Below are 14,199 nucleotides of genomic sequence, written 5' to 3'. Positions count from 1 at the left end.
GCCTTTAGGATGATGGAGGTGTCCTAAGCATCCTTCATGGAGGTGGTATTTAGCCATTTGCTAACTGCCATTGAATTATATACACTTAGGGTGGATGAAATTTTGGTATAACAATTAGTTTATACCTTAACCAAGCCTGCCTCATTTTACTGACATTTGGTTCATGCCCATCTGGGATGCATACATAGTGGGGGTTCATTCCTTGAGTTTTTGAGGTTGGGCATGCACAGTGGCAGAGAGTCAGAGAGACAGGATTGAGTACAAATGCAAAGGGAGAAGCTTAGTCCAGTAGCTCATACTTGTAGTCCCAGCTCTCTAGAGGTAGAAGCAGGAAGATGGATTGAGCCTAGGGGATTGAGGCCAGTGTGCAAAACAGTGAGACATCACTTCAAAATACAGAAAGTGTAGTCACAGACAAAAGGTGCCTTCTAGTTCTTTCCATAGTGTTTGATGTTATGCATGCATCTTCTACTTTTATTAATTAGTTAGACACAGGGTTCATGTAGCCTAAGCTGGTCCTGAACTCGCTATGTGGCAGAGGTGCTCTTTTTTTTTTTTTACATTATTTTATTTTGTATGTATGTGTTTGTGCATGGATGTGCTAAGGTGTACATGGAGGTCAGGGACTAACTTTCAGGAGTTGGAGCTCACCTTCTGCTATGTGAGTCTGAGGTATTGCTACCGTGGCCTTGAACTCTTAATCATCCTGCCTCCTCTCTCAGTGCTGGAATTACAGTCTTAACTCTCAGTAACGTTTGCCCTACCCACTTTTCCTTCTCATGTTCATCCCTTTTCAGTCTGTTTTGAACATATCTCATGATAGAGACACACATTTATAACTTACTGTTACTCTATTGATACTTCCATTCATATTTTTGGGGTTTGGTGGCTCCATTTTTAAAATCTAAAGTGTTAGCTGACCAGCCTCTGATTTATAAATGAAGACCACCCAAAGGAGCATAGAGACCATCTATTTAGAGAGTGCTACAACAGGGTGCTCAGAATTGGGGTTGTTGGCCTGGGAAGCTGGAAGGTGGCCAATTAGAAGTGGGTATACACATGGTTTCTTTTTTGATACTGAGTAGTAAGTGGGGCAAAATTTAGGGAAGCTGTGTGTCCTTCCCCAAGGCCTGACTATTTTGGGCAGGTTGCTGCAGAGCTTCAGGGTCAGAGTTTGTCATTAGCTGTGTTCCTTCCCATCTCAGTCTTTCTAGCCAGGCCCAAGCCAGGACAGAACTCTTAATGGATCCCCTGTAGACTGCATCCTAATCTGCTTTAAGTTGCAGATGCTAGTCTGGGAGCTTGAAGGCTAAAATTCCACTGCCTCCTACCCTGCCCGACAAAATGAAACAAAAGCCATGACCCATGTGGACTGAAGTTTTCTGTATAAGTGACAGCAAGGAGGAAGAAGAGCTCATGGGCTCGTTACAAAGGTAGAAACCACTGTCAGCAATCTTCACTGTATTGAGTGGTTGGTTTCTTGTGAGTCATGAAGTTAGACACACTTGGGAGTTGAATCTCTAGTTGAACCCAAGAAAGCTAAGGACACTTGCTAAGCAATAGATTTTAGGGGGGTGATTATAGTAATGAGCTAGAAATTTCAAGTTTTCTTCATCTGCCAGCCAATTTGAACTGTAGACATTAAGACAACAGTGCATCATGAAATGAACCATCTTCCATGTAGCAGCATGTATGGACACATAGGTGGCATACACTTCCCACATTTTGTTGCTTTTTTCTTTGAGGCTCCCAGGCTTCCTGTCTTCAATCTGAATTCTAGACCTGTCGTTGTTCAGTACTTAAGTTTGATTTGATATCAACTAACTTTGATGATATTACCTCTGTGAGTGACATTTGCATCTGAGGTCCCTTGTTTAGAATGTGTGCTTCATTTACTCCATCCATCCATCCATCCATCCATCCATCCATCCATCCATTTTTGGGACAAAGTTACATGTAGCCCAGTTTGGCCTCAAATTTGCTATGTAGCCAAGGATGACCTTGAACAACTGATCCTCCTGTGTTTGCCTCCCAAGTGCTTGATTTATGTGATGTTCAGGAGTGGACATAAAGCCTGGTTTGTGCCAGGCAAGCACTCTACCCTCTGAGCTACATCCCTAGCTGACTCTTTAAAAAAGTATTAAATTATCTACTGGGCAGGGGGAAGCTGTAGGACCATCTTCTTCATGGGTTCAAATGAGTGAGTTGTTTATGCTTTCTTACTATCTGAGAAAAAGGAAACTTCCTGCTTTCTGAGGCAGGAATGGAGTCTGCCTTGACAGGATCTGGTGGATGTGGTAGCTGTGGCTGCTGTGGGGGAAGTTGGCTACATTTTCTCAATGTTAGGAGAGTTTAGAAACCCCAATTTTCCGATGTGAAACCTTCCAATTTTCTACTTGGAGTCAGTACTGTGGGCTGGAGATTGTGGTGCAGGATGAGTTGGGAGGTTGGGAGAATTAATTAATGTTACTTGGTGGAAAGTTTTTTCCAGTCCCTTTGAGAGAAGTTTAGTCACATAGTCACTTAAGGAGGAAAGCAGACTCAGACAGTTGGACACCACAAGACCTCAGAGAAGTAAAAGTCACAAGTTTCCTCTACTTAGAGTCCAGAAAGTTCCAGTAATGTCTGTATAAACTTTGATGTCTTTTGAATTTGTAGTTAATCAAGTGAATGTACGTCACTCATTATATGCTTTATAAAAGGCATTGAAAATTGATCAGTAGTCTTTGGGTAAATTTTTACCTTCTTGTAATGAAGACAGACTGGCTATTTTTTAAAAAAAAGATTTTGTTTACTTTATGTGTGTATTTGTGAATATATATGCACAGATGTGTAGGTGCCCGTGGAGGCTAGAGGAGGGCATCAGATCCCTTGGAGCTGGAGTTGTAGGTCTTTGTGATCCACCTGATGTGGGTACTGGGTCCTGGGTGATGCTCTTGAGCTGTCTCTCCAGCCCTGGGCAGTGAATGTGTACCCCTTCTGCTGGCATGTGTGTTTCACAGGTGACGAAAGGCAGGTAGTTCATTAGTGATCAGTGAAATTAATTAATGATTATATTCTTAGAATTATAACAGCTTGAAATTAAGGAGTTTATAGGTCAAGGTTTCCTTGTGTCCAAAGTCTTATCATTACAAAGCACACGAGCTTTGGTCCCATAGTTATTGTCTTGACTGTTCTTCTGAGCTTTGGTCCCATAGTCATTGTCTTGACTGTTCTGCTCTGAGCCAGTGTGTTTTATATAGGTAAAGGATTCTAGTAGAAGGTTGTTGGGCAGTTTTCTTGATTTAAAGAAGTTTCTTCAAGGACTGTGTGTCAGAGATGGGGACCTGAATTTTTAAAGGGTGGTTGGAGTTAGGAGGGGTTTGCCCATGTGTTTCAAACAGACACCTACCAGTTGCTTGTTTGTTTTTAGGGTCTTTTTCTTTTTTCTGGGGTACCTGGTGTACTCACTCCTGACCCCTTAAATTTTTTTATTTTATTTTGTCTCTGTGTCATGCCCTTCAGTTTAAAAACTTTCCTGGTTTTTTGACTGTGGAATTTGTATTTCTCATTTGCCTTACTGTTTCCGGTTGGCCTGGTGAAGGAGGGATGGTGGTGAATGGTCTGCTCTGCAGAGACACTGGGGTGTGTTAAGACGGTTGGATCAAGGATGTTTTAGGGATAGTTATGGCTAGGAAATTTAATCCAGCTGAGAATCAAATGAGTAAAGAGTTAGCCTCTCAGCTTCAAGGCTGACAGTCATGCATACATCCCAGAGCAGGCAGTGTATACACTGTGTGGGTGAATGAAGCTGGGTACTTTTGAGTGTTGGCAGGACCAGGTTGCCTAGAGTGTGGGAGGTATTTACTGAGCAAGAAGCCGCTTGTGTTGGTCTCTGATAAAAGAAGCAGCTCAGTCTCTAGAGACTCACATACCGCCATCAAGAAACAGATGGTGGTGTTGGAGAGATGACTCAGTGGTTAATAGCACTGGCTACTCTTCCAAAAGATCTGGGTTCAATTCCCAGCACTCACATGGTGACTAACAACTATCTGTAACTCCAGTCCTAGAGGATCAGATACCCTCCTCTGTGAGCACTGCACATACATAGTGGTGCATAGTCATACAGGCAGGCAAAACATCCATATGCATAAAAATAAATAAATATTGAGAGAGAGAGAGAGACAGAGACAGACAGAGAGAGACAGACAGACAGACAGACAGAGACAGAGACAGATGGCCATAGTGCAGTGGCAGTGGCGGTAATTCAGGCCACTGGAGTGGTGCTCGTGGATAGATCCTTGAGGGAGTTAGGGTGGTTTCACTTTTCTGCTCTGTGGGATGGCTTAAGTAAGCAGGGAGTTCAGCAGTGTCAGCATGGCCTTGTCTGGGTGTGAGACCGTGGAATCAGTAAGTGCTGGGGTAGCCTGAGAGGAGGGACCATTTGAGGGTGTGCTGAGGAGGTTGTGGGTCTGGTGCTTTGCAGGCGTTACTGACAGGGAGTGGCAATGGGTCTCATTGATGTTTGCTGTTCATCATTACTGTAAATAAGAAGGGTTGTCCAGGGCTGGGGATGTAGCTCAGTGGTAGAATACTTGCCTAAGGTACATGCAGGTGGCCCTGAGTTCAATCCCCAGCACCACACACATGCACTCGTGTGCACGCACTGAGGAGTTGTATAGAACTGAACAAGTAACCCAGCGAAGCATCACCTTCCTATGTGTTCTCCTCACCAGTCTTTTTCCTCTCCTTAGATAATCCATTGTTGGAACCAGGCCGTTTGGAACAGTGTTGGCTGTTTGTACATTAAAGAGAAGTTCCTCTTCTTGTAGTTTTCCCCAGTAGGTCCTGTGGAGTTCCAGTAGTTTGGTTATTTTGCTGGTGGTGCTTTCAAATTCTGAGGCCTTTTGTATCCTATTCTCAAAGCATATTTTATCAGTGATGCTCAATATCCTTCAGAGTTGAATGGAATACTCCAGATGTTGAGGAAAAGGTGCACTGGGATTTTAATACTATCCAAACTTCTTACAGAGACCTGCCTATGAAGGTTGAGAAGCACCGTGAGTTCATTCAGTACAGGGCCTTAGTCCTGTCAGCTTTATTCTGTGTGTAGAAAGGAGGTTGGGGGAGGGGTGACAAGAGAAAACTCACTGTCATAGATTGTGTTTGGTTGCTGGTACTGCCAGTTGAACCCCGGAAAGGAAACAGCATCATTACTTACAGTGGCAGGATTAAAATGAGCTCTTTGTTTTCTTTCTTTGTTTCTTCAAACAGGCTCTCATAAGGGACTGGCCTCTAATTGCCTATGTGGCCAAGGATGACCTTGATCCTGCTTCCACCTCCTAGTACTGGGAGTTTAGGCATGTGTTACAGGCGGAATCCAGGGCTTCATGTATGCTAGACAAGCATTCTATGGGCCGAGTATATCCCAGCCTCAAGCTCTTTGTGATATGTGTGCTTCTTAGAGCGTGTCAGAGTGGGATCTTGTAAACCAGAGATTCTGCCTATTTCTAATTATGATCATTTCAGTAGCTTAAATCTTTAAAATTGAAAGAGATGATTGTGGACAGGATGGTGGTATGGACTTTGACCTCAGCCACCAAGAGGCAGAGACAGGAGGATCCCAGTGAGTTCCTGGCTAGCCTGACCTATATAACAAGTCCAAGCTAACCAGGAATATATTGTGAGACTCTCTGTCTCTGTCTCTATCTCCCTCCCTCCCACACACAGACACACAGACACAGACACAGATACACACACACACACCAGAACAGTGGAAGACAGAAGAGGTGCGGGTGCTTGGATTTTATTGGTTGACATGGCAATTGGTTGGTTTATAACTCATTCTGACATGTTTATGTCTTTTTTTAAAATTTGCTATTTAGAGACAGGGTTTCTCTGTGTAACCCTGACTGTTCTGGAACTCCCTCTGTAGATCAGGCTTGCTTTGAACTCAGAGATGACCTGTCTCTGCCTCCAGGGTGCTGGGATTAGAGGCATGTTCTACCATTGTTCAGTTTTGTTTATATCTTAAGTATATGTAATATTGTGTGAATTGCTTTATTTTTGTCATTGTCAAAGGTATTAATGAAATATTCCCAAAGATTATCAATAGACATAAAAATCATTGCTGAATATCTTCATATTTACCAGAAATTAAGAATGTAATTAGATTTACTTTCATGATAGGATTTATTATTTGAGTGAGAAGTGAGCACAGGCCCCTTAACAAGATCAGTAGAAAAGAGAAAAGAATAGCTACTTCATCATAGATAACAGTTTCTTCCTGAAATACCCAGCCATTGCATGTGATGTGGGATTTAGGTCATGCTGGCGATGGAATGGAACCCAGAGCCTTCCTTGCACAGGAAGCCCCCACTGCAACCACATCATGTGTTGGTTTCCAAACTGACCTCTTCCCCAGCAGAGCACCTTCCATGTTGATCTACCTGGATCATTAGCAGTTTCATCTCCAGTGCTGTGGCTGTCTCCTCACCATGTGAGAGACATTAGTCACTGCAGGCAAGAGTTACACGTGGATGCTAAAGTTCATGGTTGGAAGTGTGATGAGATAGAGAGGTGCTTCGTGGTCTCAAGGCTTTTTGCTACCAAATGAATATCAAGGACAAAGGGAGGGAAGGTAACCCTAGAACGTGGAGAGTGTCACACCTTGACTGTGAGGCTGAGTAAGCCCTGGACATCGCGTGTCTGCTGGTGGGATGCATGCACAGGGTCATCTTCTATGTGTGTTGATACTCGCCAAGCCCACAGGATGACTTGAGTCATGTGGGAGCATTAGGCAACTAGTATGAGGGACGATTTGCAGACAAAGTGGCCAGTGTTTCCAGGTGTCCATCATAGCCAAACTGGCCTGGGTTGGAGACGACATCATGACAACAGACAGCCCAGAGCCCTGGACCAGCAAAAGTACACCAGTGATGGTAGTTGGCAAAATTTGGGTAGGACTGGCTGATAAGTAATAGGTTGTATGTTGATAGGTCTGTCCTGACTACGGTTATTGTAGCTGGGGTTCTGTAAATCATTAGCACGTAGGGAAGCTTGAGCTAGCCTGTGTGGGAATTCTTTGCACTATTTTTGTAAGTTTGAAAGTACTTAAAAATGAAGTTAAGCAATGAGAAAATTAATCCAGCAGAGCCAGGAAGTAAAGGCCGTGGCCGACATACTTTGTGCCAGCACATTGGATGGTCAGGAACTGCTGCTTTTCTTTTTTTCAAGATTATCTGTAGTGCCAAGGCTTGCTGAGGTTTCTGGGAAAAGAATCCTGGAATTGGTGAGCTGTGACTATATGGGATTTCAGCTCCCTGTTGACAAGATCTTGTTTAATTAATTAATTAATCTACTTATTAAGGAGCTGTAATTATGTATTGGGGTGTCCTGTGACCATGCAGGTTACCTGAGCTTTGTTGCTGTGACTCCCAGACTCCCTAGCTGGAGAAGCAGCCCTGTAATTGACTTGCTGGTTTGTTTCTGTTTTTATTAGGCTGCTTTGAATTCAGGTGAGTCTGTGGATTCTTCTGCAGTGAGTCATATATTATTCAGTTTGGTATTTATTTGGTTGCCTCTTGGAAAAGCTGATTTTAAAAGTTTTGAAAAATTATTTAAATTATTGAAATATTATACTAGATGTATGTTTTCATTCTCAGAAAAGGCAAGAATTTTCATATACATATTAAATAGCAAAATACCTGCTTAAGTCTCACCTGGAAGCCCTATGATATGCTGTCTGAGATAGGTTTCTTTTGATGAGATAAAGACCATGACCAGAAGCAACTTGGGGAGGAAAGGATTTTTTTTCTGATAGTTTACAGTTGTTGTCCATCACTGAGGGAAGCCAGGGCAGGAATTGAAGCAGAGGCCACAGAGGAGTGCTGCTTCCTTTACTGGCTTGGTTCTCATGCCTTGCTCCGCCTGCTTTCTTATACAACTCACGACCAACGTGGCCCTTCCACACAAGGATTTAAAAATATTATTTTATTTGTATAGGTATTTTATCTACATGTATATCTGTTTACCACATGCATGCTAGTACCTGGGGAGGCCCAAAAGAGGTTATAGAGCTGTCTGGAACTGGAGTTACAGACAGTTGTGAGCTGTCATGTGGGTCCTGGGAATTAAACCCCAATCCTCTGGAAGAGCAGTCAGTGTTCTTAACCACTGAGCCATCTCTCCAGCCTGAGACAGGATTTAATTAATGAAGCCCAGGCTGGCTTCAGACCTACAGTCTTCTTACTCAGTCCCTCCTGACTGAGTCTGGGATTACAGAGAGGTGCCACTGCACCTGGCTCAGAAGTCAAGCTTTTCAAAAGATCATTTGTAAGATGTGTACAGGGTGAGGGGAAATGCAGAGGCAAAGCCATTAGGACTGTGAGACTCCCCTAAGGCTCCCCAGTGCTCAGGTCTTCTTGCTGTTGGGGAGAGACAAGCTGGTTGGCTGTAGTCTGTTCCCTTGCCTCACTGGTTTTAATTTGCCTTTCATTTACTATTTGGTTTCAAAAGCAATATTTTCTCTTTTCTTTTTATCGCCTTTCCTTTCACCTTTCCTCTCTACCTTCTCTTCTCCTCCCCCTCCCCTTTGAGACATAATCTTATGTAGCCTATACTGATCTTGAACTTGCTGTGTAGCTCAGCCTAACCTTAAACTCCTTATCCTCTTGCCTCTAGCTTCTCTGCATATAGGTTATAGGTGCATGTGCTTGGCTAATGTTTTGTTTTCTTATTGTAAATTTGCATATATTTATTTTATCGTTCGAGAAGAGTTTTCTAAACTACACTTCTTTGCTAACACTTGTCCCTTTCTTTCATGTCCATGGTGACACCACTCTCTGGAACTCAGGAGCCAGCCGAAGGTAAGAGTTCTTCACGTGATGCTTGTAGAGATTCCTGTGCATATCCCTGAAGTACTAGACACTTTCCTCTCGAAACTGAAAACTCCTCCTTCTTGCTGGTTTATAAAAGTAGTATAAACCTTTGGCTGTCTCATGATTTCAAAGCTGCTTATTGGCACAACAGGGCTGGAGGGCCATGGAGAGCAGTGACTTTGGCCAGCTCTGCCCAGTCTCCTAGCAACCCAACCCAGATTCCTTGTGTGCCATAGATTAGCATGAAACTGATTGTTCCACACTGTGCTCACTCTGGGCCAATCCATCTCATCTTTCTTCTAGGTAGTGGGGGTGATTTGCCAGGCACATGGGGTCCTGATGGGACCCTGGTATTGGGCTCCAGATTCCTCTAGGGCTGTGCTTGATCTCACATTGAAGCCAAATTCTGAGACCACCCTCAAATTTTTTAAATTACATTTTAAAACTCGTGTGTGTGTGTTGCACATTGCGTGTGTGTGTGTGTGTGTTGCACATTGCGTGTGTGTGTGTGTGTGTGTTGCACATCCGCAGCACATCTGTAGAGGTCAGAGGACAACTTCCAGGCACTGGCTCTTTTCTTACACCATGTGGGCACCAGAGATTGAGCTCAGGCTTGGTGGCAGACTCCTTTACCCACTGAGCCAACTTTGTGTGGGAGTGTTGACTTCTTTGTCTTCCAAGATTCTTTAATTTTTAAAAATGATTCATTTTATTTTACATGTCTGAGTGTTTTGCCTTCATGCATGTAAGTGTACCATGTGCATGCCTGGTGCTCATGTAGTTGAGAAGTGGACATAGGATCTCCTGAGACTGGAGTTACAGATGATTGTAAGCTGCTGGGACCCCTCTGTCCTCTGCAAGAGCAGCAGGTGCTCTTAACCACTGCGCCCCCATGGATCTTATTCTTATAGGACCTTTGAGTCAGCATGGAGCCTGCTTTTTAACTGAACAATTCTCTGGAGTTCCTTAGAACTTCCAGGAAATTCTGTTTGTCTACATTCTTGGACTTGCTTTTGTTTTACAGCCTGTGGTTGAGCTGTAACTCTATGCTGTTACTGTTGCTGAAATATGTGTAGACATGCCTTTTGGGATCCCCAATGGCCTTTTTAAACATTGCTTGAATATGACACGGTCTCCTTATGTCTGTGAACTTTGCCTCATTTTCACTATGAAGAAGGTGCCAGGTTAATTTTGCTTTTTATTGAAACAGAAGCTAGAGACCAGTAAAGATGTGAGGAAACCACTTAACAGTATTAAAAACTTGTTATGTTTTATTTAGTGAATTGTTCTCACTACTTAGAGAAAGTTCTGTGTAGACACAAAGTCTGGAAGGGGCATCCTTAACAGATTGCTTCCTCTGGGGGAGAGGTGTAGTTGGCAAATGGGAGACCTTCTTTATTTATTTTAAAATTTATTGATTTATTGTGTGTGCACACTCTCACATGCTTACCCTGCCATGTGCATGCTGTGTCAAGCATTTAGGAGTCAAAGGACAACTTTTGGGAGTCAGTTGTTTTCTTTCACCAGTTGAGTCCTAAGAACTCAAACTCAGATCATGAGGCTTGGGGGCAAGTACCTTTGCTTTCTGAACCATCTCACTGGCTCTGGTTGTACTTTATATTTTTTCTGTAGAATTTGTTAGCATGAATACATTTTCCGTTTATTGAAAGCCTTATTTAAAGAACTACTGTGTATTTAGAAAGAAGGGGACAAGGGAAGACAGTGGGGGAAGAGAAAATTAAAACAGCATATGCATGGAATGGCACAGATGCCAAAAGGAAACCCACTGCTTTGTATGCTCACTTAAATAATTTGTAATAAAAAAGGAGTGGACCCCGGGTATGAGGTGCTGCACACTTTTAATCCCAGCCAAAGACAGGTGTGACTCTGGGAGTTTGAGGCCAATCTGGTTTCAAGTAAACAACAACAACAACAAAAGCCCCCAAAAGCTCAAACTCAGGAAATAGTATAGTATAGTATAGTATAGTATAGTATAGTATAGTATAGTTAGTATTTGCTGCTTATAATGGAAAGCCCTAAAAACATGAAAACCACTCAAGACAGAAGACCTGCTCTGTGCCAAACCTAACTTCCAACTTTAACATCACAAGTTAGTACAGTTAATCTACTTGATTGTTGGGGCGCAAACCTGGCACCTTGTACATGTTAGACAAGTGCTTTACCATTACACTGCATCCAAGCCGATTCCTAGCTGTTTGATGTACTGTCTTATAAGGAAGCAAAGCATATTCATTAGGAAGAGAAGCAGACATAGTCTCTGGATGCCAGTGTCCATTGTACAATGTTTAACAAAGTGGGTGGGCTCTAAAGCAGTAAGAAGACAATAGCTACACAAGGGCTCTTATCAGGACATACTTGACAGTTGTTTGTATAAAATGCTCAATAGTTTGTATCTGTGAATGGAGCATGCATGAATATGGTGTGATTATCACTGACTTTATGAAGTTTTGGGCTAGAAGGTATTTGTAGTAATTTACAAAATTGCTAAAACTAAAAAGGGAGCCACTTAGTAGTTTTGGTAAATAACAACTGCTATTTATTAGTTTTCAGTTCTGTAAACAAGAATTCCAAACTTCTATGATGTTTGCTTTCTTTGATTTAAGTTGTGCTAGGTAAATGCTGGTAAACTTGGGTAGATATTTTTAAGTGTGTGTGTGTGTGTGTGTGTGTGTGTGTGTGTGTATGTGTGTGTAGAGACAGAGAGAGAGAGAGACAGAGACAGAGACAGACAGACAGAGACTAAGAATATTAATTATTGTAAGACCCTGCTTCAGAAAACCAATGACCCAAACAGTACAAACACACTTTCTTTTTATAGCTGCACACACTTAGTTGCTATGTGCATATCGTCTCACAAGCTTCCTTTTGACTTACCATTGCACATGTTTTCCACATAAGGTGGCTTTACATCACCGTGTTGTCACTGTGAGATTATATGTATCACTAATCCTTATTCTGTGACAACAATTTGATGTTTATTTGAGGGATTGGGCATCTGAAACATGATTGCATTGTTGCCCAGGCTGCCCTGAAACTTGACTATTCTCTTGTCTTCATCTCTCAGGTGATGGGATTACAGGTTTGTGCTATAAGGCCCGACTAGTAAGTTGGTTGACAATGCTATACATTATCATAATAGCACGTGTAATGTTAAGATTTTGTTCTTAATGCACTCTCTTTATGTTCCCTCTGCAACAGATATTTGCTTATGATCACTGTTTCTGGTCTATGGATGAATCCGTCCGAGAGAAGTATGCAGGTAACTGAGCACATTGTCCTTTGTAGTTAGTAATGTGGAGGCATTTTGGATTGTTCTCCACACATCACCTTGGTATCATTTGGTGTAACTTTTAAACACTGTCCAGGTAGCTGTTTCCATCACTTGCTATAAAAGATTTTGTGCTGTTTGGGGACTGAGACACTTCAGTGAGATGTTTTTAATGTGAGTTGATAAATACTATGGCTGTGGGATCCCATGAGGTCATCTCACATATATCTTAATGGGACCAAAAGCTACATCCTAGGCAGGTTCCCATGCTGTCTGAGATGTGGTCTAGAAAGACCTGGTATAAGAGGGGGAGGAGCCCCACACAAGAGCCCAAATCCCCTCCCCCCCCAAGCAGACTTTCTCTGTCCTGGAACTCTCTCTGTAGACCAGACTGGCCTCGAACTCACAGAGATCTGCCTGCCTCTGCCTCCCAAGTGCTGGGAATAAAGGTGTGCGCCACCAACACCTGGCTCAGTAGCTCAAGTTCTAGTCCTTAAAACCTCTGTGGTGCTCAGTAATTCTCGACCTGTCAGACCATCTGTCTTCCCTCTGTACCACAACCCCCTCTCAGTTTCTACTACCTTCTCAAAGATAACTGCCTCATCCCCATTTGTCAACAAGTTTAGGATTGTGTGACAACTCTTTGTTCCATGAGTCTCTGACTGTCAAGGTCACATGGTTCTAAGCATTGGCTTTTATACACTGAACATAATATTTTATTGGCCTCTCTCAAGAAAGATCATGGTTAACAAAAACAATTAAACAATTAATGTTCCTTTGGTCTCATTGGCCCCATGGTGATTCCAAGGATCACCCAAATTCAGAAGTGTGGTACCTGGACTAGTAAATTGACTAGAAAGTGAGGTGGATGGAACCCTTGTGCTAGACACAGCAGCATCTGATTCTTTTATTACTTTATGTGTATGATTGTTTCGTCTGCATGTATGTGTGCCACATATGTGCCTGATGCCCATGGAAGCCAGCTAGATGAGGGTGTTGTGTCCCTGGATCTGTAGTTATAGATGAGCTCTATAACTCTTGAGCTACCATGTGGATGCTGAGAATTGATCCCAGGTCCTCTGCAAAAATAGCCAGTACTCTTTATTAACTTATGAACAATCTCTCCAGCCCCTATTTCCAGGATCTCAGTCCCTGTTCTAACTATTGTGAATTGTAAGTAGCGTAACCTGAAATTTTCATGAGGAAAAGGAAACAAGGGAATCGACGTGCATGATTTTTCTGAACTCTAGTACACTTTGAATAAAAGTATGGGATGTAGTTGAATTCAGGCACATTTAGGTCCTAAGTTTAAATTTCAGATGTGTAGGGCAGTGAGATGGCTCAGATGATAAAGGTGCTTGTACCAAGCCTGATGATTTGAGTTCAGTCTCCAGGACCACATATGGAAGGAGAGAACCACCTGCTACAGGTTGTCCTTTGATGTCCACACACGTGGCAATACACATATGCACATGACACATACGTGCAATACATAGAGATTATTGAGTCTTAATCATTGACTGTAAAATAAGCAGCTCTTGATTGAGCAGTGGTGGCACATGCCTTTAATCCCAGCACTTGGGAGGCAGGTGGATCTCTGTGAGTTCCAGGCCAACCTGTTCTACAGAGCGAGTGCCAGGACAGGCTCCAAAGCCACAGAGAAACCCTGTCTCAAAAAACAAACAACAACAACAACAAAAAGCAGCTCTTGAGCTCTCTGCATTGCATAGTATGATTTGGGTGGCATTCGTTGTTCAAGCACGTGTTACAGGAAACCCTCTACTGACTCTTCTTCCCACTCTAACTGAAATAACCTATGGGACAGAAACTTCCAAGCTTAAAAATCTTGCCTCGAGATAAATAAGCAGATTGGTTTGTTTTGTTGAGAGTTTTGTTTGATTTCTTATTTGTTCATGTGTTCTTTGCCCTTAAAATATAATTTTCCTGTTCTTTAGGTCAAGATGATGTTTTCAAGTGCCTTGGGGAGAACATCCTTCAGAATGCATTTGATGGCTACAATGCCTGTATCTTTGCCTATGGGCAGACAGGTAA

General features: G+C 42.6%; 1 protein-coding gene across 3 annotated transcripts in view; it reads left to right on the top strand.

Annotated features, from left to right (window-relative positions):
* Positions 1 to 14,199, top strand: part of Kif13b (kinesin family member 13B) — a 150,697-nt gene that overhangs the window by 37,556 nt on the left and 98,942 nt on the right. For all 3 annotated transcript variants that reach the window (XR_005875153.1, XM_040740736.1, XM_040740735.1), the window contains exons 3-5: positions 8,834 to 8,846; positions 12,078 to 12,138; positions 14,103 to 14,195. Coding sequence is in view for 2 of the 3 variants with exons in the window: in XM_040740736.1 (XP_040596670.1) it covers positions 8,834 to 8,846; positions 12,078 to 12,138; positions 14,103 to 14,195 (167 nt within the window). In the remaining variant the exon portion in view is untranslated. The remainder of the gene's footprint in view (positions 1 to 8,833; positions 8,847 to 12,077; positions 12,139 to 14,102; positions 14,196 to 14,199) is intronic.

This window comes from Mesocricetus auratus, unplaced genomic scaffold, assembly GCF_017639785.1.
Source record: "Mesocricetus auratus isolate SY011 unplaced genomic scaffold, BCM_Maur_2.0 Super-Scaffold_100707, whole genome shotgun sequence".
NCBI lineage: Eukaryota > Metazoa > Chordata > Mammalia > Rodentia > Cricetidae > Mesocricetus > Mesocricetus auratus.
Note: the sequence above shows the minus strand (reverse complement) of the source record. Positions and strands in the feature narration are given on the sequence as shown.